Source organism: Thermobia domestica, chromosome 13 (assembly GCF_964235325.1).
Source record: "Thermobia domestica chromosome 13, izTheDome1.hap1.1, whole genome shotgun sequence".
Lineage (NCBI taxonomy): Eukaryota > Metazoa > Arthropoda > Insecta > Zygentoma > Lepismatidae > Thermobia > Thermobia domestica.
The window spans coordinates 131,014,653-131,041,459 of NC_137466.1; the positions used below are offsets into that span (position 1 = coordinate 131,014,653).

The window sequence follows — 26,807 nt, forward strand, 5'->3', positions numbered from 1 at the left end:
TAGACAGCCCCCATTTTTTTCTGTTCTGGCGGCGCCCTTAATTATGTACAAACGAAAATTTCGCGTGCACATTTCTGTACAAATGAAGTACAAACTATTGCGACAATTTGTGATTGAATAGGACATGGTCGGGGGCTACCACTTAGACAGCCCCCAATTTTTTTCGTTCTGGCGGCGCCCCTAATTGCGTGCGAACATACATTTCGCCTGCACATTTCTGTACAAACGAAGTACAAACTATTGCGACAATTTGTGATTGAATAGGACATGGTCGGTTGCTACCACTTAGACAGCCCCCATTTTTTCTGTTCTGGCGGCGCCCCTAATTGTGTACAAACGAAAATTTCGCCTGCACATTTCTGTACAAACGAAGTACACACGATTGCGACAATTTGTGATTCAACTGGACATGGTGGGAGGAGCTACCATTTGGACAGCCCCCACTTTGGTTTCGTTCTGACGGCGCCCCTGATTGTGTACAAACGAAAATTTCGCCTTCACATTTCTGTAGAAACGATGTACAAATGATTGCGACAATTTGTGCTTGAATAGGATTTGTTGGTGGGGGGCTACCATTTAGACAGCCCCCACATTGTTTTCGTTCTGACGGCGCCCCTAATTGTGTACAAACGAAAATTTCGCCTTCACATTTCTGTAGAAACGATGTACAAATGATTGCGACAATTTGTGCTTGAATAGGGCATGTTGTTGGGGGGCTACCATTTAGACAGCCCCCACTTTGTTTTCGTTCTGACGGCGCCCTTAATTGTGTACAAACGAAAATTTCGCCTGCACATTTGTGTGCAAACGATTGAGACCATTTCCGATTGAGTCTGATAAGGGGGGGGGGGCTGTCTAAATAGACGTCTCCTTTTCACCTCTACTGTAATTAAATTCTTCCTCGAGAAAATCTGTAATCAACACTGTCAGTAGCTACGTCCTCGACTAATATACTTTAACAAGTACAGCTTTATTTTCGTATATTTTTCAACAGTTAACCAATTTAAAACTATCGCAAACAAGAATATGTAGTCAACTTCTTAAATACTTCGCTCGCCGAAACCCGTTCAGCGCGTGCAACAAGCAAAAACAACATGTTTGGCGTCTCACAAATGGAAAAGGGGGAAAAAAGAGAAGGAAAAGCAGCACGGCAGTGCCTTATCGCAGTCAGAGCTGACAACATAGTTTCGGTCGTCACTAACGCGAATAGACCTACTAGCGGTGTACAAGAGTTATACAGTTACAATATACGTCGTGCCACAGTAGCGCTACAGGCGGAATGTGCACGAACTACAAATGAATATGTTCCCTTACAAGCATCAGTCACTGTTGCACCCTCTTTACATTCTACACATCCTTTTTTCTCCCACTTTTTGACCTTGACAAGCAGAAGTACCAGGCTTTCCGAGTTCACAACCATAAACTGTTTGTGTACAGAGTACGTTTTCAGTTCTTCGAATGACTGTGCGCGCGAAGAACAAGGGTGATGATCGGGCTACCGTATACGGAAGTCAGTAACACCCGGTTGCAATAATAAATGTAAAATACAAATATAGAGCCTTGACAATGCCGTGAGGATGAATATATATATATATATATATATATATATATATATATATATATATATATATATATATATATATATATATATATATATATATATATATATATAAATTTATATAAGATTGAAAGTGACTATTTTTGTAACTTAATAACTCATGAACTATCTGACCGATCGCAATCACATTTTCAAGATAAATGAGTCGTGGATCTGACAACATTTTTGTAATTTCACTTTAACGGTACTTCCTAAGGGGGAGGGGAGAGGACGTATAAATAAAATCTAAAAAACCTAATAACTTTTGAACCACCCAACCAATGTCAATCTATATGAAGTTGTGCATTTAAAATTTCATTTCAACCCAGCGAAGCGGGTAATATATGCTAGTAATACTAATAAAGCTACGGTACTCTTCTTTCCCTATTTCAAAACCACATATTTTTAAAATCTTTTTCCTCTCATATATATTATTCGAGCTATCAGTATATTTTTGTTTTTCAGCTTTATACAACACCAAGGCTATAAAGGAAGGTCTAATTTATGTGGGTTCGAGGTTTGAATGTCATAGGCCGTTCCCAACCATACTCTCTTGCTACCAGAGAAACTGAATTACAGGGTAGAGATTAAAGCAAGAAATTTATATCTCTTTTGCCAAAAAACTTTAGTTCGCATACTTGTCAGCACATGTTTAGAAATGGGAGAAAACCTCTTTTCTTCCTTTTGTCTGTCTAGTTTACTGAAAACATGAAAAGTAAACTAGGTCACAGGGGATAGAGTGGAAATGATTGGCATGTTGCATTGCAGTCATATTTCGTACCGTTGATGATTTTGGGAGATTTTACAGGGACAAAATTCCCTTCGGAGTTATATCCCCCATGGTGCTCAATATGTATTGAGTTGATTTTATCGTGCCTTTCAGCAGCCAGGCTATATGAGAACTGACCTACTGATTAATCGTGAAATCCGAACCACATTTGCTCTCGCCGGAATCGAACCCTGGTCTCTCACGTCAAATACCCGTACGCTTACCACTTAGCCACGAAGAAGCTCTGAGCGCATATTAGTAAAGAAGAAAGCACATTATGGAAATTTCAGTGCAGACAACTAAGTACAACGACTGTCAAATGTATATTTTTCATCTTGAATATATTGTGATAATGGTCAATCTATTTGATAATGTCATTTTTAAAAAAACAGCATTCTCTTTTCTGTAACTCTCTACAGTGTACAAGTTAAATTTCACACAGTGTGCAAAAAAGGGGAATTGATTTCAACGTACAATCGATGGATTTTGCTTCCTACCTGAGGAACGAAACCTTTGTTGTAAAATTCAGCGTTGCAAAAAGCCTCTTTGATTGACTGATAGCTACACATAAATTGACATAATGAAAGTCTTAATTTTAGTACTGAAGTTGCGCTCAGGCAAACTGCCCGCAATTGCAGCTTCTGTGTCTTGTAACATTATGTTTAAAAAAACACACACAATGTCAGTTGTCAGTTGCTTAGTTCTTTGGAAAGCAACTGATAAGACGTTTTTTTCTTTTACACAAATCATATTTTTGTTTGAAGCCACTTTATTCCTTATAAAAACAATATATCCAGATTCACGGAAACCCATAGGAATTGTAATACAAGGTTGAAAAATATCATTATCATTCACATCCTTTATTATTATTATTATTATTATTATTATTATTATTATTAGTAGTAGTAGTAGTAGTATTAGTATTAGTAGTAGTAGTAGTAGTAGTAGTATTGGTATTATTATTATCATTATTACATAATATTTTTCGTTAGTCCTCACAGCAATTAATACTTAGCAGCATGGGAAAAAGTGGGTGGAAACGTGGGGTACCCCTTGCCCCCAGCTCCACAAAACTGTGTACGGCACCCCCAGTTCCTAACCAATTACAATGGGCAAAGATAATCACGGGGGACTTTTCAAATGATTCCATCCCATCTCGCCTAATCCCACCTCACCAAACGATTTATCAGCCACTTATATCTCCAAGATAAGAATGTCCACCATTTTATGCGAGATGGGAATTCCCATCTTACCAAATCCTATCTAGCCTGAAATGGCGGCAAGATGCAAGGAAGGAATTTCTGTACTAAAGAAAGAATTACTCTATTAGCATCTTAACCAGATATTTCATTCAATATTGGCAATCTCTATCAACTACAATATAAATGTATAATAAGTAGTATACAAGAAGAAAGCATAGGGGAAGGCGATTTAGTGAATTTAGTTCACTTTTGGTTTGTTTTAGGAATACTGGAAATTAATTGGCAAACAGAAGCTAACCAGAAAAAGAATAGAAATAATACCCACAATGTTTGGGAGCTGAGTCCTGACACCAAGATAAGAAAACCTGGGTGCACAAATGCTTCCTTTGGCGCTATGAACAGCCAAAAACCAGTCGGAAAAATGCCCAAAGCAGCCGTAACTCCAGAACAAAATGTCGGATGGAAGTCGGGGAAAGGAATATTTTTAGCCATAGCTTACATTAATGCACAACTCGATATGGTATAGGGGCAGCACAAAGGTCACCCCAAAGTGTTTATGAAACGTTGACTGAGGCAAGTTAACTACAATTAAATACCATATTTCAACTAACAGGAATCTTAGAACACGGCCAAAGTTACAAGAACATCGTTAAAATTATAAAAAAGGGAAGATGCACATATTTGATTGATCTACTTTGACTCACTATAGAATTGACTATCGAGGAAGAATTGAAATTATATGAAGTCCATAAAGTTTAAATGTTATGCTTTCTAGGCTAATGAAGACAGAGAGATCACGCATGGCTATGGGGTAGCGTGTGTGAGTTTCGCGTAGGAGACCCGGCTCCGATTCGCGGCGGGAGCGCAAATACTTCGGATCTCACGTTATTCCGTAGCTCAATGTCTCATGTAATTTTGCTACCGAAGGGATGCTAAACTGAAATCCGATTCAATAATAAAGATAATAGATGGAAGCTATTTTTTTGGAAAATAATTCGTGAAATGAGAATGTAGGAGAAAACAGGATAATCTCGAGAAATCTCGCGGGTACGATGGTATCCACCACCAACTTTTATAGTGTGAGATCGAAAGAGGTCCATCCCGCACCAGAAGTAACCGCTCTTCACTATGACTCTGACAGATGTATCGATATACAAAATATTGAGTGTGATAAACCAACATACAAGAACTACAAACGGTCAGAATATGTGATTCGTGGAGTAAGTACGTTTTTCAATGTCACTTATTCTTAACTGGATGCCCGCGTTTCTTAGGCACTGGGGGAGGACACGGTGACCCAGTGGTAAACAGCTTGCTTCTGGTACGTGAGGCCTCAAGTTCGATCCGCAGCCGAGAAACTTTGTGATGGACACCATCGTGACATATGTGGGTTTTCTCGGAATACTCCAATTTTTTTCCATATTCTCATTCCATCATATCTTCCATCAACATTCACTTGCCTTAATCATTGTCTCCCTTAGACTAAAGAGCATAATCGTGGTTCGTTAAAGTTAAATACTTCATTTCATTTTATAGGGGTTGCTTACAGTTTATCGGTGGGTTACAGTTAAGATTGATACTATTATTTGTAAGAAAGAAGGAGTCTATGAGGCTCATGATTTTCAAAAGGCTGAGAACTACAATTGTACATTGATTGTCGGAAATGCTAAAGGCACGAACTAAATTCGATTTGTGAGTCTTTTAGCATTATTAGTCGTATTATGGATAAGCAATAGCTCACATATCCCAAACCAATAAAACTTATAGTGCAATTTCATATTCGACAGTGAAATATAATAATATACAACTTGGATATCAAATTTCGAGGTTAGTTTTCTTGGCTTTGCATACATTCAACTTACATCCGTTTTCGTGATAGTCCAAACTTTCAACATACGAGAATCTGTCTCCTAGATTTCCGTAAATAACTATGAAGATTATCTTAAATCTAACGAAGAAGTATATAATCTAATCTAAATCTAATAGATAACGATCACTAAAGTTCATAATTCACTTTTGAGAACATGCTGGCCCTAACTGATATATCACATCACCTTTTCATTTCCAAAATTACAACAGATTTCAAAATAGCTGATTTCAAAATGGTGCCGGAGGTTCGTGATCTAATCTGTGCATTCCTTTTTTTTTGTCAATATGTGAATCCACCACAGTTTGCATTGTCCATCTTTCACTATTTTCACGATTCAAAAGTTTAATTGATGTATTTCAATAACATAGCATAGCCCTTCTCTCATCAATTTTATCCCCTCATTTGTTTCTTATGACGTTCAGCGCTTATAACTTTGCACATATACATATTTCCACATCCTCTGTTAGTCGGAATGTATCTCATCCCGCAATTTCATTCATCCATTTGGACCATTTACTTGTCAGACAATTTCTTATTGATGTAGGAACAGCGAAAATAAATCTACAATGACTGACAAGTAACACTTCCCAAGTGTAAGACTCCGACTTTGATAAAATTTAGCAGATAGATACTACACACAAAATAAACGAATACGTGTATTTTTATTTTCTTCGGTAAAACTGTCTTGGAGGGCAAATCCCCCAACCAAAAATTTTAAAAGTTGACGCTTGAAAGACAAAAACAAGTAGACCGAAGTGAACGAAATTGTGCACAGATATTGATAACGTAAAATGAAGAAATACGTGTTTCGTATTTTCCTGGAAAAACGGTTAGGTGGGGCACGGACCCCTCAAAAACCTATGGTCATGAAATATCAAAAGTGTTAATAACAGTATGCAAGAAGTGCGTAAAGAACATGAAGAATTGCAACGAAATTTTGTGTTGTGACAATATGCAGAAAAAACTAATGCATTTTTTTATTATCTGCGGAAAAACGGTTTAAGGGCAAAAGCCTTCACCAAAAATTTTGAAAATTGACACCCAAAAGGCAGAAACAAGTAGACCGAAGTCAATGAAATTGTGCACAAATATTGTACAGGTAGGATCAAGGAATACTTCTTTCGTTTCTTAATGAAAAGGAAAACACTTTTGGGTGGACCGAGGCGTTTGGTGGCGGAAGGAGTGGACCGAAGGGAATGAAATTGTGTGTGGATATTGGATATGTAAAATAAAGCCTTTCGTGTTTCACAAGTGTATTCATCCGATTTCTTCAAATTTGCCACATCAACAGTAAGCACAAACAGTATATATAGTATTTTATGGTATTTCAGGAGGCACCTTTAACACTTACAATGTTTTCGTGATCAAATGTTTGGAAGGGTCCGTGTCCCACCCAACCATTTTTTCCAGAAAAATACGAAACCTGTATTCCCTTATTTAAAATGCAAAACATCTGTGCACAACTTCATTCACTTCTGTTCACTCCTTCTTGCCTTTCGGGCGTCAACTTTCAAACTTTTGGGTGGGGACTTTTGAACCCAAAAATCGTTTTTCCGCAGAACATAAAAACCCGTATCCGTTTATTTTTTGCGTGTTGTCCATATATAAAGTTATGTTGCAATTCTTCATGTCGTTTACACACATCTAACACACTGCTACTAGCACTTTTGATATTTCGTGATTAAAGGTTTCGAGGGGTCCGTACCCTACCCAATTCTCTTTTCCAGGAAATGCGAAACCCGTATTCTCTCAATTTATTTCTACGATATCTGTGCACAATATCATTCACTTCGGTTCATTCTTTTTGCCTTTCGGGTGTCAAATATAAAATTTTGAGAGGGAGCTTTTGCCCCTTAAAATCGTTTTTCCGCACAACATATAAACCCGTATTCGTTTATTTTTTGCGTATTGTCCATACTCAAAATTATATTGCAACTTTCATGTCCTCTACACATATCGTGATATACTGTTACTAGCACATTTCATATTTCCTGATCAAAGGTTTGGAGGGTTCTGAGCCCCACCCAACCCTTTTTTTTTCAGGAAAATAAGAAACCCGTATTCTCTCATTTTGTGTCTAAAATATCTGTGCACAACTTCATTCACTTCGGTTCACTTCTTTTTGCCTCTAGGGTGTCAAATTTCAAAACTTTGGGTGGGAGCTTTTGCCCCTAAATCCGTTTTTACGCAGAAAAGAAAAATCGGTATTCGTTTTTTTGCGTATTGTCTATACACAAAGTTATATTGCAATTCTTAATGTCCTCTACACACATCTGACACTGTTACTAGCACTTTGATATTTCCTGATCAATTGTTTGGAGCGGTCCGTTCCCCAGCAAACCGGTTTTTCCGGGAAAACACGAAACCTGTATTCCCTTATTTTAAATGCAAAATATCTGTGCACAATTTCATTCACTTCGGTTCACTTCTTCTTGCCTTCCGGGTATCAACTTTAAAATTTTTGGGTGGGACTTTTGAACTCTAAAATCGTTTTCCGCAGAACATAAAAACCCGTATCCGTTTATTGTTTGCGTATTGTCCATACACAAAGTCTCGTTGCAATTCTTCATGTCATTTACATACATCTGACATACTGTTAATGCACTATCACTTTTGATATTTCGTGATCAAAGGTTTGAGGGGTCCGTACCCCACCCAACCTTTTTTTTTCAGGAAAATACGAAACCCGTATTCCCTAATCTTACGCCTGGAACATCTATGCTCAATTTTATTCACTTCGGTTGAGTTATTCTTGCCTTTCAAGATTCAACTTTCAAAATTTTGAGTGGGGCTATTATAATAAACCTTTACGTTATGTATTTTTCTTTTCTATGAGATTCTTTTTTGTTGGGGGGAAGGTGAGAAATGCTTTCCTCTGATATGTGTTTCTTGCCATTCATCTTGTTTGAACTGCTTAAGTAAGAGCATTTTGTAACTTTTGATGATCCAACTACGTCACGATAATAAAATTGCCATTCTTAACAATTTGTTTTATTTTCTTATTTGCAGATTACCACACTGATATATTTGTTACAAAATTTAGGTTTGGTCCAATGTCTTTCGAATTCGCAACCAACCCAACCGCCGAACTTTCTGTGTTGCCTGCTATTGCAGGGAAAGTTGAATTGCCGGTGTTAATGCACTTTTGGACTCGTGTATACATGTAGCGCTCTACAGGACGATATCGCCATAATCGTCTTCAAAGCTTACTGGGAAGCTAAATGGAAAAGTTGTTATTAGAAGGAGTTAAAAGAGTTTGTTATACGTTGTTATTGCAGATTCATTGACATGGACAGTGAACCCAGATCTGACTGGCAGTTATTATATCCTAGTAATAGCTGCCTACCAGTTACTAATACATATGCTCTTCGGTTATTCAAGCTAAGCTGGTGTGATTGAACAACATTTCGAGAGCTCAGTTACTTTCATCCTCATGTTGATTTCCTTGTTTGTACTGCTTTTGGTCTACTTGAGCAAAGAGTTATCGACGTTGGCCATAATTTCATAGCAAATTGCGTACTATTAACTCAGTTGCATTTTATTTTATTTGTTCGCAGGATTTTTGGGTTTGAATTTATTAATTGTTACTTAAAATGAGTACCATAGTTTTAAAATCGTAAGTATTCTTTCTTCAAAGCAAGCTCAGAACTTGACTGGAGTAATTTCCCTTCGCACTTGGGTTGCTTTTATTAATTTTGTTATATTAGATCATAGTCTAGTTTGGTCCTAGTACGATTATTGTTGTTTCTACTCAGCAGCCAGTTCTTCTTTGCTGAAGCAACATTGTATATCCTGGTAATCTTGCTAGCTATTGGTGGTCTTAGGAATAACGCTGTTACATCACTATACATCCGATATACCAAGGTTCAATTTGGAATTTTGAAAATCAAGGGGGAATCCAAAAAGATAAGTGTAATTTATCCAATTTGCCCTTTTGAAGGGAAAATGTGTTGTTAAAGTATTCTCAAATATCGAGTTTGAAGTGCTTGTGATGAAAGTCAAACTTACAGTGCCTTGTATAGAGTTTGAAGTAATTTTGTTAATGTTCCATCGATATGCTAGTGTGGTATATTATTTCTATTTAACAAATATCGTACGTGTTGGATGTATCCTGTGTATTTGATATTAATAGTATAGATTCTACATTTGGTAAGATTGAATTACTTATTTGTCCACTTTACATTTGTGATATATCTATATTACGTACCAGCATAGTTAGATTTTATATGGCGTATAGCTGGATTGTAGTATATCTCGTTTTTTTTTTTTTTTTACATTTGCTTTATATAATTAATGAATGTAATATAAAGCCCTTCAGGCAATTTGTAATTTCCAAATCAAATAACCAGATATTTACTTGTTTTTGTTTCATATTTTCGATGCATTTAATTTTGTATATAAATTGTTATTTTATTACAACAATATAGTTTATCTCATGCAACTTTTGATAAACCTATATTTTACATTTATAAGATTACAAAGATTTGATACAGCTCATCCTCGTATTATCGAAGAACTGGGTTCTATCCTATTACAAAATGGTAATTTCGGATTTTAAAGCGGTACCATCCCAATGTACCTGCCTTTATTATAATTATAAAATGGAGGGAGTTTTCATACCCTTCCTCCAAGTGACGATACTGAAGTTTAAGTAGTTAGGTTGTAGTTACGTTACAGCATACACTACAATGATCATGAAAAGAGGAAAGATATCAGGAGAAGATGAATGTACAATTGACATACTAAAGAATACTGGAGAAGAAGTGGAAACTCCCAAGCACAGCTTTACATTAAGTGCCTACAGACCGGCAGAGTTCGGAAGAAATGGAGCAGCACCATATTCATACTGCTACATAAGAATGCACACAGTGAGATCTAGAAAATTTTAAGCCTATTTGTCTACTAACCACAATTTGAAAAAAAATGTTTATGTTAGTATTGACGCTCAGATTAGAAACACATTTAGATCTCTCCCAACCAAGTAAACACGCATCGTTTAGAACTAATCATAGTGCAATTGATCGTGTCGAAGTATCAAGAAAACCGATAGAAAGACCAAACCTTATGTGATGCGTTTATTAACTTTAACGAAACTTTTGATTCACTGGAGACATTGACGCTCTTCAATCACGGTGAATTTGAAGATGTTTATATAAACGTTAATGATAAAATCTGTAAACGTATCATTACGAATACCCAATATTTGGCTGTACAATGACTGAGAACAGAGAAGAGAGTTCGGTAGTGTGCTATTATTTTTCCAAGTATTCCACAAACGTACTTCAATATGTGTTTCAATCTTTTTACTTGAAGACTAAGAAATAAATATAAACGAAAACCATCTTTGTTACGCTGATATCTATCTGTTCACAAACAACAATACAGATCTGCAACTTATGATAGAAGAATATAATTTAAAGTGCAAGGAATTCGTGTTGAAAATGAATATGTAAAGACTAAGGTGGTATTCCGTAACTTCGTAAGGAAGTCAAATATTCGAGTTGAAAAGACAGGATGGGGAGAGTTGAATAGCTACCTTATCTGGAAAAGAAAACAGTCATGGATTGCAACATTAATCAAATTAACAGAAGTAATAAGTTAGGCTGAAGAGCATTCCGAAGAAACAGCTTTATGTTCAGAAGTTAAATAACATGTTTAAAGATTAAAATATTCAATGAAAGTCTTCTGTATATTTTGACATTTGGATCGGGAACATAGTCATTAACAACATCAGACATTCTCTGTCTGGAGAGATGTATTAGAAATTATCCAAAACGATTGGATAAGAATCATATGGATCAGAAAGATCACTTGAGTAATGGGAATGTGAAAATGTTCTTTACACATTCAATAAGAAACGATAATCCATGGATGAAGAATTTTTTGACTGAATACGAACAGCCAAGAATTGACGTTGGAAATATCCTAATGTAAGATGATATGACAAAATGAAGCCTTGCAAAGTAGCCTTGAAAAGAATTGCTGAAGATAGATGATTATCTGAAAGAAGTGAAGAGACTACTTCCATAAGTGAACTGACAATTGTTTACTATATATATGTATATATATATTCGTGGGGGTGGGTGGGTGTGCGTGTAGGTCTGTGTATCTCTTCAGAGTAATAGCTCGATCATTTCCTTCCTTGCTGAGTTAGTCATGTATAACGTGCGCTCATAATATAGCACTGTTTTGATTTGTTATGAAAAATAAACCCACAAGAAAGTATTTTTGCCATTTGATCCATGGTTTATGCAATTTTTGTGCTGTATCAAAAACATTGTTGCACTTCATTACTTCTTGAATGTATATGTTTAAATATATTATAAAGATTAAATATATTATAAAGAATGTTTTAAATGTTTCTGAAAAATGTTTCATTTGTTTTCATCTTATTTTCACAGGTGTTTATGGTTATTTATTATAAGTATAACCTTAACCCATATTATGAACTGCTACATGGGTCTAGTAACATATGCAACATATTACGATTGTGATCCTCTCAGTACAAAGGTAAGATATAATATTCTTTCTTCTATCGAAATTATTTGTTGCATAAGGGGAAGTCAGAAAGTTTTGTTCCCACCTTATGGATATTGCTGATACTAGATATAAAGGAAAATGCATATAGAATGGATATACATTACTGTATTGCAATATTTTTACACGCAGTCCCATTTTTTACTTTAAGTGCTTGTATGGATAGACAATCCACTTTTCAAATCCTGACAATACAAGATGAGATCTTTTCCACAAAGCCATGTTTGAACTGCATGGTTGATGTCATGTGATGTGAATAGGTGTCTCACTTCCTTTTGGCAAATCTCCCTTCATTTTGGGTAAAAGGTGGAAATCAGGCTCGTCCAGTAGGGTAACATTTATAAGTCCTAAACGGCACAACTCCTAAACGGCGTAAGTCCTAAAAATATAGGCACTAGGCCTAAAGTTTAGGTCTTGTGCCGCGAAATGATTTTTACGTCTTGTGCCGTTTAGGTTTTATGTCTTTTTTATTTACTTGCTTTAGTTCTGAAATTCGCCACCACCACACGAAATTACGACCACGCAACAACTAGTAGGCGAAAATATTACGAACGTAGCTAATTCCAACGGTAACAACTATACTACTAACATTATTGTTATCATTATCTGTTCTGTACTTATACACACATTACATAATATAACCTATTTCATTCTAAGAATTAATTATATAATTGGTTAAGAAATTCGTTTCTTTCAAATGGAGATACGAGAATCCCAAGACAAATTCATAAAAAAGAAAAATTAAATAAAAAGCATATTTTACCAGACTTCTGAAGCCAAGCAAACATTCAGAATTGGATTATATACTGTGTGTAGTGTATTTTATTAAGAGTAGGACAAAACTCCGCCAAACTTTACTTAATTAAGACAAAAGCTCACTAGACATATCACGAGTGAACATTAAATACCAACTGTATACATTAAGAACGACGTATATTTAAAATTGAAAAAAGAATATTCATTATGCAATACAGTTATTATATTTCACAGTGTGTTTTGATACAGATAATATGTATAAGCAAAAAAAGAAAAACAAACAACGCTAAATTACTAATGTAATACGCAATACAATACGTTTGCAGAAACCACTACATATTCATTTAGGGATGAAGCCTCCAATTTTTCCTAGGAGAGCAGGCTTTTTATATATTAAAAGCAAACCAAAAATTTATTTCCAGGTTACGAAAATTTCAATAACTCCCGTTCTGCCTAATCTTTGGAGCTGGGGAATACTGTACAAGGAGGGTTTTCTTCTAGGAATTTTTCTTCTTAATTGTAAGAGATTCTATAAGAAGAATAACTATTTCTTCAGGTTTCGTCATAAATTTTAAATGTTATTCTACTTGTTCTTCTCAGAAAAATGAGTAGGTACAATTTTGTTATTAGCAGTATTATTCACATCTATTTTAGTAAAAATGAATGTGATTTTTTAAATACCTGCAGAGAAATGGAAAATTGATTAACTCAATTGCAAGAAAGTCGTTTGACATTGTAACTGAAATAAACCTAAAACAAACTTAATTCGGTCTAATATAAAATCGTTTCAAAACAATTTTTTTCTCAGTTTTCCAGTAATTCATGTCCAATATGCTAAGGTTAGCAGTAAATAAAAGGTATAATGTTTCACATTCCCAAGACATGTTTGGCCATTCCTGGTCTGTAAGATTAGCGCGAAAAATTCTCCACTCTTATCGTTTAAAATAATACTGTTGCATGAGTTGTAGTGTGGACATTCATTGTAGTGAAGCAAGTACATTGTCATACCTAATATTAAGGCATTTCACGTTAAGAAGAATTTTCAATTCCCGGAATGTTTCCCGATTCACTACAGCATTTACTGTTTGGGGGGAAAAAGAGGACACCATGAATATTCCAAATAGCCTTTGCAATAAGTTTTACAATGCTGGATGACGTCATGAAATCTTTGACTGTTGAAAACCATGGCTACTTGCGTGCTATTGATTGTGCTTTTGAGTCCTAACAGTAGTGGTATACCCATGTTTACTTCCCAGTAATGATATGTTTCAGAAAGATCTCCCCATCCTATTAAAGCGAGGGAGTAATGAAACAGATGGAACCATACGGACCCTCTAGTTTTTGTTTGTCTGTTGTCGAGGACCCCACTAATTGCGCACTTTTTGTATCGTAAACTCTCATGGACAAACTCCCAAATTGTATTGTTCTTCCAATTATGACAATGACAATCAGCAATTCGCCCATAGAGTCTATACATTTACAAGAAGGAGATTCCCTGTCGTATATGGACGCCTGCTTCTTTGTTCATTCTGTACAGTCTAAGTACTAATCTTACCACTGCATTTTAGACACCATTTTCACACATGCTACAGTGTCGTCACGTGTGCGCCATACACTTGTATCAGTTTATTATGAACTTAAACTGGTTCTGTTTCTTAGGCCCACAAAATCGAATAAGATATTGTACATCTTCTAGTACCCACACAAAGAGCTTAGTCATGATTTTTCAAGCTGAGAACGTGTGAGGCAAAAGAACTTTATTCTTTTGACACAGAGCAGTCACAACTTCAATTTTGTCTTGGCCTAGCGTCAGATTGCAACATTGGAGAGCCTTACTTTCTGACTGACAAGATTTAATTATTTACAAAGCAGAACGTTTCACTCATAAGAAATATGCTCTTAATGTTTTACAAAGTCTTTTTCTTAACACCAGGAAGTAATTACCTGCGTACATACCGACCAATAAGAAGATTCTTATGACGCACCTAATATCCGGTATATTGAACTTTGGGTCAAAGGGCAGCAGAAATACAATTTTACCTCGAAGAAGTTTGATATTTGTCGGTGGATGGAGCGGCGCAAATCATTTACATACATAATTCACTTAATTTGTCTAAATTTCGGAGAGGAGACGATGAGCTGCAAATGTGTTCAATAGAGTTAATCGCATATGTATTTAGAGACCAATGGAGTAATTGAAATTTACCCCTTTGCTCCTCGAATTATTGCAGCACAACATTGGATTTGTGACAATTAATATTGAAAGATACATTTTTTAGCTGGAGACATGACTTACATGAATGGCTACACACTTCAAGTAATGTCCTACCAATAGCTAGTTGTCGTCATGATGCCCCAACATAGACTATCGTGCCCGTGGAAAAACCTTGTAAGAGTTCCGTAAATTATAATAGAACTATCGTCGGTCTGTCTTCATCCTACTATGCACATCTCGAGCAGATGTTCCTCTGAGAGACGGCAGATTCTGACTCGGTCGACGTGATGAAGGCACCATAGTGATTCATTCGACCATGCAACATTATGTCATTGCTCTGCATTTTGATGACGATGGATACGTGACCATTTCAATTGTTATCGATGATGCCGTGCGATTAGCATTAAAACACTACTAAAAGAATTTTTGCAAAGGCCCATCAACAGTGGACAAACAGTCTACACTGAACTCTTTTCTATAGCAGTCTCCACTGTTAAAGTTTTATTTTCACTATCCCACAATTTGTGCACTGCTGTAGCAATTTCAAGAGTCTACGACACCCTTTATCTTTAATAAGGTGTGGGGACCGCAAATTTCGTAGATTTGTCCTAGATTGACCGCGCTTTACCCACCTTTGGACGACAACAGCCACGGCAACTTGCGAACACCCAACAAATCCTGCGATTTCCGATATGTTTGTCCCGAGCCGTCACGCTATCACTATATGGTCTTTGTCAAACCCTGATATATAGACTGCTTTCTTCAGAGGTATACATGATCGAAGGAGATCCCTGTCACCGTCTAGTGAACGGTTCTGCAATGCTTTGTGCCGCTTGCATAAATTATAACAAGTGAAAGTTCTTTATAATGTTTTGACCGATCAGTATTTTGTTATGCATTTAAATATTCATATCGAAAATAGTGATAGTAGCAACTAACTAATCCTTTCTTCCATACTATAATTATATTTTACACCCAAAGAAGATTTTTTACTGTGTGTGAATTATATGCATTACTCTTTTCTAGGTGGCTAAAAGAATAGACCAAATAGGACCTACTATGGCGATGCAGACAATAGGCAATATTCCCGGATTTATAGGCCTTTATGTTGCAGGGATTTTTAGTGGAACATTAAGGTATTTACAATTTTTGGTAATCAGATTTGTCTCAACATTCTTGTCTTTCATTGCATCACACTAATATTGAGTAACAGTCTGTAAATTTTAGAAAATATTCTTTTGTTGTTTAAACAAATTTTAATTGATTAGGCTAGACATTAAGTAATAATCCAATGCTAGTAACCAATGCTTGTGTTTATGTTATCCTAGACGTTATTTTTAATATACATATTAGAGATATTCACGCTCATTTCCTGCGATTGATCGCATTCTACAATGAAAGTTCTCAGTTTTCAATGGTATCTTAGTCAGCCTTTTCGCAGATGTTGTAAACTTGCATTCATTGTTTTATTTTAAATATCGTGATAAAGTAAATTATATATTATGTATACTATATTTCATAACGATTTTCATTACTCCTTCTACTAGCTATATTTCAGCTTTGCTTTTATTAAATATAATTTTATACAAGTGTGACTTATACGCTATCGCATTCAAATATATTTTTCACTCGAATTTTGTGTTGCCGATTTCATAATGAATATAATATCTTCCAAATTAGATTACCCTAATATAAGCTTAGGATTACCAACGATTGGAGATAGTCAGGGAAGATTGAACAAAACTCTTCCTTACAGCTCAACGTCGTCTGCTTTAAATGGTGTTTCTGGTATTGTTTTAGAAGATTTCTGTAAGAGTCTTTTGAAGAGAAACCCTACAGAGAAACAGGCCTCTCTTATTATGAAGTTGACAGTTGTTGTTTACGGCAGCGCAGCAACTGCACTAATATATGTGGTTGAGAATTTAGGAGGCGTGTATCAGGTTAGATAATGTACTTTTCTACTTGAATTGCTTTTCTGTCTACTGCTGATAATTTACATCGTACAATATGTTTGTCTCCTACTACAATTTTTTGTCAAAATCGTATCAGTAATTACTGTTACATAGATTGTTTAGTAAAAAGGAATCAAAAAGTTTACAATAAACATTTCGAGTAAATACAATTGAGTTTTAGGATGTATTAAAACCAATGATGTAATTTAATTTGTATCTGCATCGAGGTACGTTATAAAATAACGAAAAATACACATACGTATTTTCCTGGCGATAGGGGAATGTACTTTTCTATGATGTATTCATAGTTGTTCAAATTTTCCTAATTCTTCTATTTTCTTTGTATGGAACATAAGTGAATTGCTGGACTCTTCCTTTAAATTAATAATATAACATCAAGAAATATATTATTGATATCAAAGTAGTAGCATATTGTCTTTATAACATATTTTTCAAGCTTCAGAGTTATATTATGAAACATGGAAAATTAATTTCTCTTTGGGAAACTATGAAAGGCTTACAAACTATGTTATCTCAATAAAGAGATAAGGTTAGAGAAGGAACTTATTCTTTTATGTTGAAGCCAGATATAAAAAGAACATCTTTTGCTATATCTTATCGTTCTGTAATATGAAGATTGGTGTTCAAAGCTGAAGTGATACTAGATTCTTTAAACTTCCATTGTACTACAGAATTGAATTCGGAGATGTGATCTTGAGACAGGAAAGCCATATCGGTAAACTGTTTCTTGCAATCTATAACCGTTTTGCTCTATGACGATCAACGTTAAAACCGGAAATTATCTCTATCACTTTAGGTTTGAATTGAAGGATGGGGTAGATAGAACCCATTATTAAAGCGATGAATTATCCCCTTCCCAAAACAAATAAAACGCTTCCTATTTTCTCTTACCGTTTCTGTCCTACAAAAATTAATGCTGAGACCGACACTTTGCAGATAATTAATCTTATATGAATTACATTAGGTCAGAAATAACTCCTAGCGTGTGGTTCTAGTAAAAAAACTAGTTCAAATTAATTAATAACATACCACCTGTTAAACTTTCCAGTAGTGACCCAACGGACTTTTGGTGGGCAACATAATGTACTAAACACACTGTAGTTCTGCGACTCTCATATTGTCCTATCCAAGACAAGATCTATTCTCTGCAGGCGTTTTTAAATTACGAGTATATATCAACATTTTTGTTTTATAAATTGAAGTTGGACAGCATAGAAGTAAAAAATGAATGTTTGAGTCAACATTTCCAGTCAGACAGTTAATATAATGGATGAACATGTCTCGCTTGATACTAGCAGTTGTTCAATTTTAAACTGATTGGAGTTAACAGTATCTGATTGATGTAAACAATACGTAATTGAATGATTCTTGACAACACGTGATTCGTGATTAATTGATGATAGTGAATAATATATTGGAATATGTAATTTTATAAAGGATGTTCAGTTTCCTACATTTATAAATAAGTAAGTCTATAATCAATGTAAAGTTATCATGGGTATAGGCCAATTTACAGTGGTGGTTACGTAACAATATTACAAAGATTTGGTAAAGTTATTTCTGCAACGCTTTCTGGACTATTGCGTGTATCTCCTTCATATCAACAAAAAATCCATAACTTGAATAACACGTTTGAACAAACTGAGTCTGTAGTAGATCTCGCTAGATTACGTAAGCCTAAATCTGACACACAAGCAAATCTTATGACTAGTTAAATCTTTTATGAAAACACTTTTAAATTGAAGGACAATATAAAAAACTAACTTCGTAATCTGTTATGGTATGAGTTCTAATAATTTCACAGTTTCGTTAGTTAAAAGTAATTGATTTCAAATGTATTTTTGACAAATGGCTTATGCCCCAGTCTGTATATTCCTTGAAATTCACAGTGTTCAAAATTGTTGGTAATGAATCTGTAGAATATTAGATATGGTCTGGTTTAGGTAGTTCTCTACTTTCCAGAGGATAAGTAGTTAAATTAGTAGTTGATAGACTATTTTCCTAGTTCATATTGCAATTGTTGTTGTTTTCAAAGTCTACTTCCTATGCTTTAATGATAGAAATAGCCATTTAAAAAATATTTAAGTTTTTGTTAGGTAATTTACACATTTTGCGTTCTTTTTTAAATATAAGATACATAAAATTATTGAAGTTTGTGAGTTTCATTGGAAATTACAGTTTTTTTTGTTCAATAATCTCTTCTTAAAGACTATGATATTCACTGTTTAATAACGAAGTTGATACTAACGAATGTAACGTACTTTTCTGCTATACCACTTATACAATAGTTCTATGCAATTTCTGATATAGGCTAGTATGAGTTTGGAGAGTATCACTGGAGGAGTGGTCGTGGGAATATTTACATTAGGAATGCTTTTTCCATGGGCCAATACTAAGGTGAGTATTATGGTATTTCACTATGAAAATAAGATAAATAAACTAACATTTTTAGTAGATTTGTTCCTATTTTCGTTGGTTCATACAAAATAAGATTAATCAGTACGCGAAAAAAGATTCAGAAAGCATGGCTTTGAGATAAAAAAGTCTTTTTGAATTCGATGTGCTGTCATCAATATTTCAAATAAAATGTTGAATACCTAAGGTTTCACTTGTAATAGGTACGCATTTTTGAGAAAACCGGAACTAATGTAAATGTCAGAATACATGACAGACATACCTTAATATCAGTCGGAGTTCCTATTTCTTTTGGGGAGATTGCTGGTGACAGTTCAAGAATAGCCAGCTATCAATGGCGTAGGTTATGCTCCGTTGTTCCATTTTTGCAATATTGTGATGAGAGCGAACATCGTGCTCGTCGCTGGCTTGTTCGGAATTATCAGGGAGGAAATTTAAGTGGGAGTGAAGAAAAGGTATCTTTAGGGACATTGTGCACCTGAAAATTGTGCATTTGAAAATTTTCCATTGTGCAAGCTTTGCTTTGCAGTGTCATTTTCATAGACTTTTTGGAACATGCCACTACATTAACTAGGAGCGTTATTGTTTATTACTGGATTCGGTAACACGTACTGTAGAGACTAAGAGATCGGAGCTGCAAGGTAAGGTGATCAAATTCCATCACGACAATGCTAAGAAACAGGCAGGCATGATAACACAGCAGAAAATCATGGTAATATGATGGGAAATCATCGCTTTGCCTCCCAATAGTCCGGACATAGCTCCTTCATATTTCTTTGTCGTTTGGTTACCTCCAGACCCGCCTTCAAGTAGAAACATTCGACAGTGTCAAGGCCTTCATCTCTCGTGCAAAACAATAGTGTAAATGTCAGCCACCTGAATTTTACCAACGTGCATTAAAGATATGAAAAGAAGGTTGGAGGAGATGCATCACAGCAGGTGAAGGCTACATTGAGTAACATGGTCTTAAGCCAAAGGATTAAAGTTTGTTCACCTGCAATTTTATCATCATATTCCTACTAATAACGATATTATAACTATCTGTGCAACACTTATCAAACGCTCCTTGCATATCGGAATATGAATTTTAGGAAGCGGAAGGCCTATTCTCCTTTGCCTAGTAGAGCTATGAAGATTGAATATCATAACAATGCAGTTTATTAAATTTGAATTTTATTTTATGTATCTCCACTATATCAAAAATTGTATTATTAGAGGTCGGTTATCAAATACGTATAACACTGCAGTAAAACTTAAGTCAACTTAGTATATCGCAATATTACAGTAAATTTTAACTACTTTGGAAACAAAACGTTATTCCTTTTCGACGGCGTGAGATGTCCATCCTTTTCACCTAATGAAAATACGTCTAAGATATTATGCATTTTAAACTCATTCACTATGTTTTCCAACAAATGACGTCACTTAGAAACTAAACAAAGACATAACTTAAGGAAGAACTTTTGTCTAGGAAACACTATGGAAACACTTTTGGATCCTACTGTCAATAATAGTTAATGTTTCGTGTTATTTTAAACTTTTTATCCAACTCAAAAGTGAGGTTTATTCAATGCCAAAATGGCTCTTGTGCATTTATATAAAATCGCAGAAAACTGCGAAAATCTATATGATCAATTCGTTTTGTTGAAACATTTGAGGATGTTCACGTTCTTCACATGAACATACTGAAATATTCAAAACATTCAGATCTTATATTTTTCTAAGTTTCTGGGATTTGCTAAAATGGACAAGAGCAGGTTTGGAACCGGACGACTCATATCTGTATTAACATATTTCTTATATAGAAAAACTATACGTACGACAGCATTTTAGATAACTGTGTTTATATATAACTGAAAATAAACGTAGAATAAGGTAAATGGCGTAGCTGTGCTGTTTGTTTCGTTCAAACACAGAGCACATGCATTCAAAGTACTATCAATACCTGCACCTGTAAATATTTATCACTTTTATGTTTCAGATCATTTCTTATAGTATTAGGCAACAAATGCAAACTTTACATTTATTAATACAGAATAAACGTCTAAACATAAATATTATCACAGATGATTCGCACTTTCTGATATGTGTATGTGTGAATTAGATTTGCTCGTTGAAATTTAGCGTTTTCTTCTAGTATTATTGGTATGTAGGTCTTGAACGTTCAGTTAAAGTGGAATCTGAACCACCGTAAATCATATAAGAGAATATGAAACTACTACATGATTCCATGTCAGAAGGGCCCGGACAAAAGGGCGAGGACAGAAAGGCCCGAGTCAAACGGGCCCGGTCAAAACGGCCCCGCGACAAAAGGGCCCCGCGTCAAAAGGGCTCGCGACGAAAGGGCCCGGGTCAAATGGGCCCAGCGACAAAAGGGCCTGAGTCTAAAGGGCCCCGCGTCAACACGGCCCCGCGAGAAAAGGGCCCGAGTCAAAAGAGCCTCACGTCAAAAGGGCCCCGCAAAAAAGGGCTTGAGTGGAAAGAGCCCGGGTAGAAATAGTCCCACGACCAGAAAGCCTGAAATCAAAACAGAAGTGGAAATCAAACATGCACGAGGGGATAGTGCCACCTTAGTAAGTAGAAGTGATTGTCCAATAGAAGGAAGAATATCAGTGGTTATTAGAGACAAAAAGGAAACTTGAATGGTGATCTTAATTTTGTTTGGTTGCTGTTTGTTATGCAACAATCCCTATCGCTTAAGTTGGTTCTCGATGAAAGTTTGCTTTCAACCGCGTCTTTCTGAGTTTCTAGATGTAGGAGACCCGGGTTCGATTCCCTGCGGGATTTCATGTGGTTCGGATTCCACGTTAATCAGTAGATCCACATCTCATATAACCTCGCTGCTGAGAGGGACGCTAAAGTGAAAACTATATATCATATCTATGAGTTTGTATTCTCGAGACACATCCCAGTCAGACTTTATCTATTAATGACTGTTCCCTTAGTTCTAAAATTCCATTTCTGCCCCTGAATCAAAGTACAAAAGCACGTATTATATGAATAATATTATCTTGAAAACGTTTCTTTAATTTTGGTGTAAGAACATACATGTGGATTTCCATACAGGGTTAGTCAAAAGTATTGGGACAGAACAATAATAACGACGCGCGTGACCGGAGAGAAATCAAATGTTGCAATTGGTATTATTGCAAAAGCTGCATTGGTTTGGAGTGTGGTCACCGTGAAAGCCATTTTAAATTACACTATATTGCGGATGCACATTTTTAATGGAAAAGGCTATGATTTTACATTTCAGTTTAGGCATTATATTTCCGCAAATGAGAATGTGAATTCACTTTTGACACATTACCATTTGTTTATAAGACAGGGTGTTTGACATATGTATCTAATAGAAAGAAGTATCATGACATGGTGGTAACAAAGAGACAAATGGAGAAAGGAAAAGTAAATGTTACAGGTTGGTATTGATGTTCAAACTGCGTTAAATGATCATGGCACCCAACTTGAATTCCGCATATTATATACCATAAAATATTTTCAAATAGACAGGGGTACTTGTGTCACATAAATTTAGGCTAGAATCTTGCTACAAACGATAATCTGAATTAGGGATACGCACGAGACAAGATTTGAGGCTGTCTCGTCTCCAAAATGTACTGTAAAATCGATGTCTCGACTCGAAAAATGCATATTTTTCTATTGGGAGAGCTGTGTCTGGACTCGAATTTTCTCAGAAAAATTCTGTCTCGACTCGCCTCGTGCGCATTGTTAACTGAATCGACTTTTGACCGACCTCTATTCATTTACGCGATAGTGTTTGCTAAGTTTGACATTTGTTTCTAATAGAAGAAAGTATTTAGACAGACAACTAATAAATAGTACTTCATTGTGTTCTTAACGTTTCTGTTCGTTTGCTTGCGTTTGTAAAATATTGTGAAGTTACCACATATGTTAATAGTAAGTATAGGAAATTCCAAAACATGTGAGCCCTCTCTCACACCACTACTAAAAGGGCAACCCACCCCTTGTTAAGACGGTGGTTGGTGGTTATTGCCAGATGTCCGATGTCATTAGGTAGAAGAAGAAAGAAGAAAGAAAAAAAGGAACGAAAACGAGTGAAAATAGACATAATGTTATTACCTTTTGTGATATATTTAATATAGCATTATTATTGTAATTATTATTATTATTATCCAGGAGTGTCCACAGGCGGGTTTTAGGTACTGGTTGTATCCATAAGATTATTATTATTATTATTATTATTATTATTATTATTATTTATTTATTTATTTATTTATTTATTTATTTATTTATTTTCTTTTTTGAAAGACAAAGTATTTCATTGAAAGTAGCACAGTCGGTTTAATTATACCTTAATGATGGCTTTAAGAACGTTCTTTATAAAGGAAAACTTAGCATTTTAAAATAATTAATTGTCATAGCCAAGAATGCATTCTCTTTTAATTGAAAGAGCAGAATTGTGAAAGGAGGCATAAGGAAATCTAGATTGATTTTGTATAGATAGAAATTAGCACTGGCTGCCACGTTAAATAGCCTCCTATTATTTGGGATGTAAATTAGTAAGGGTACTTTTATCCTTATTTTTCATTTTTTCGGGGGAGGGGGATCCTTTACACTATTTTGGGTGTAATGGTAAACTTGGGGAATGATTGCGTCCAAGCCTTGGAGAATGGGTACCATTGTTATTAGTATTAGTGACTGAAAGTTACTGCAAACTCCCTGGAGATACAGCCTATGAATGTTTATCGCCAGCTAGCCAACTTTTAGTGGGTGATGTCAGTACATGACTTCCATCGTCTTTATTTTTGGATCTCTAGACCAGGCTCACTATCTTTTAATTTAAAAATAAAAAGCCCTCCACTTATCTCAAAATGTGAAGTGAATAACAAAAATTTTACCTGGAAATCAGTCAGAACCACGAATATGATAAGCGTGTGCAATATCCATTTTACTGTTACTACTATTGTCGTTACTACTTTCACAACTACTAATAATAATTATAATTTTTATTTCAACATTAATATATGTGTGTGATGAAAATGTAGTAAACTCTTCTCTTTCTTGTTTAGGAGGTATCATCATCATCACTCTCATTTTCTGAAGAATCTGTTACTTGTACACAATTTTAATCCTTTCATCAAAAATAGATTGTAAGTTTTCGTAGCTTTCTTCAATGCTTTCTACATGTTTGATATTATTTATCCACTTTTCGGGCGTCACATGATTGCACGACTCCTTAAGAAGTTGTATTACTTCCTCCACTGGTCGTTTCCTTAAATTTTGAAATCACACCCTACCCTTCAGTTCTGACCACAAAATTTCGATGGAGTTGAGGGAGCAATGGTAAGGTGGTAAACGTAGCACAATATGCCCATATTTTGCAACTAATTCGTCCACCGCATATTTCGTTTTTCTGTCGGTAACAGAAGTGTTCTCTTCTATAACTTCAAGGAGAATGGGAATCATAGGAACAGGATTAGGAATGGGTATTAAGAATTTGACTTTTCTTCCAGGAAGAGACTGATTTTTGGTTGAGAACACAACTGTGATACGGGTCATTGTCCATAACAATTACACATAGTGTCTCAAGGCGTTTCAATAGTTTCCTTTCAAATCAGTTCTCGAAGATATCTCCATTCATGCTACCATGGTAATCTGCTGGAGCATCAGCCATTGTTTTGTGAGTTACTAGAACCGCATCGTCAATAAAATCTGAATGCCCCCCGCAATGTAGAATAATAATTCTATCACCTTTATTCCCAGGACTTGTTAGAGCACAATTGTCTGAATCGTCTGTCCAGTCCATCATCCGACAGGAGTTACAATCAAACCACGTGCCGTCGAGGTACACATCTGCACAACCCTGAGCACGAAGATTATTGATACTATGTAGGTATCTATATCGCCATGCTATTACATGTGATGATTCACTACGAATACATTTTTTCACCGAGGTTTTATATTTAAAAGCCATACTTCGTAGCAGGCGATAAACTGTAGTGCGTTGGTATGGAAACTTGTATTCGGTGTCAGCTGTCTTAAGCTTCATTGCTTCAATTAGCGCTTTCGTTTTGGGAGATTTGCCTTCCTTATAAAATTCAAAAACTGTGCTACGCAATAAATCACGAGTGAAATCGTCAATTTTGTCGAATTGAAGCTTTTGTTTTACAACTTCCTTTTTTTGTTGATGTCGAATAGTTTTACACATCAATTTTCCCACATTTTTATAGTACTAATTCTAACACCAGTCGCCTGCGTTAATAACTTATTTAAGTTTTTGGAAGTTAGACACTACCATTATCGATGACACTTCGTAAAATAAAAATTCACTTTTTTCACTAACATCATCGTTTGCTTACGCAACTTAGCTCCCCTCCCAAGTAAAACATTAATTTTTTCGGCAGAGTTCTTGGCGAAGAAGGCCCGGGCTCCAGATTTTCGTCCAAATATTGCTCGTTACGAGTGTTATTGTTTAACCAAGGTCGGAAAAACGTTGACATTGTAGCGAAATATAACCGAACACACTAACACAAAGAGTGATTCAAGACTGAAAGAAATCTTGAGAAAAGGGGACATTTGGCAATCTCTTTTTCTGTTTCTCGCCTCTTGTTTTCTTAGATTTATGGCGAGTTGACAAGGGTAGGAGCCATGTGGGTGATCTGTGAATTCGTGGAACCAGGGTTCTCTTGATCTGAAACCATGTATATAACATATTTTAATAGTGAGGAAATTGTGATTAATTGTTACTTTACGACTATAAAGTAATAGAATGCTTTTAATGTACAGTTTCGAATATTTTGTAGAGCTTAACAACTTCGTTGAAATAGTAGTGGGTGATAACGATGTTTCTTCTAGTCAGTGTATTGTACCATGTAGAGTAATAGGGGAAGGATATGATGGTAGAATTGCTAGAAAGAAACCATGTATTACCCAAATTAAGAAATATAAGATACTTAAATTTTCTAGATCTTTTGAAAATAAACCCAAAAACTGGTGGGAATGTGTTTTTTATCGACGAATTTAAGTTAAACCAGCATGAATATGATGGTAGAATAATAGTTTTCGACAAGTAAATACAGAAATAAATGTCAAGAACTTCCAGCCTACTGTAAAATACAGAGGAGGAAGTGTAATGGTTTGGGTTATATATGCTCACCAGATGTTGGAGAGTTAGTGTGTACTGATGGGATTACGATAAAAAAATATATCTTAACGTTCTTAGAAGGACTTCTAATTTTATCAAGATATTGATCCCAAACAAAGTATATGTTGTAAAGAAATAATTGCTTTAAAACTGCCCAAAAGCGCGCGAAACCCCACCCCACTGTACCGGCTTTAATCCCATTGAGAATCTTTGGAACGAATTGCAACTTAAGATGAATATATACGAGTTACGGTGAAAGAAGGTTTGAAAAAGCATTACGTACAGCGTGGAAAAATATTTCCCCACACTATACCAGAAAGATTGTAACAGCGATGCCGAAATGCTTA

The 26,807-nt window shown here is 35.4% G+C and overlaps 1 protein-coding gene across 1 annotated transcript in view; it reads left to right on the forward strand.

Annotated features, from left to right (window-relative positions):
* The window catches only part of LOC145667754 (sodium-coupled monocarboxylate transporter 1-like), an 84,227-nt gene extending 59,362 nt beyond the window's left edge, over nucleotides 1–24,865 (forward strand). Inside the window, exons 4-8 of the mRNA XM_081735197.1 lie at nucleotides 11,840–11,948; nucleotides 15,973–16,082; nucleotides 16,703–16,886; nucleotides 19,230–19,316; nucleotides 24,830–24,865. Of these exons, the coding sequence (XP_081591323.1) occupies nucleotides 11,840–11,948; nucleotides 15,973–16,082; nucleotides 16,703–16,886; nucleotides 19,230–19,316; nucleotides 24,830–24,865 (526 nt within the window). The remainder of the gene's footprint in view (nucleotides 1–11,839; nucleotides 11,949–15,972; nucleotides 16,083–16,702; nucleotides 16,887–19,229; nucleotides 19,317–24,829) is intronic.
* The last annotated feature ends 1,942 nt before the right edge of the window (nucleotides 24,866–26,807 follow it).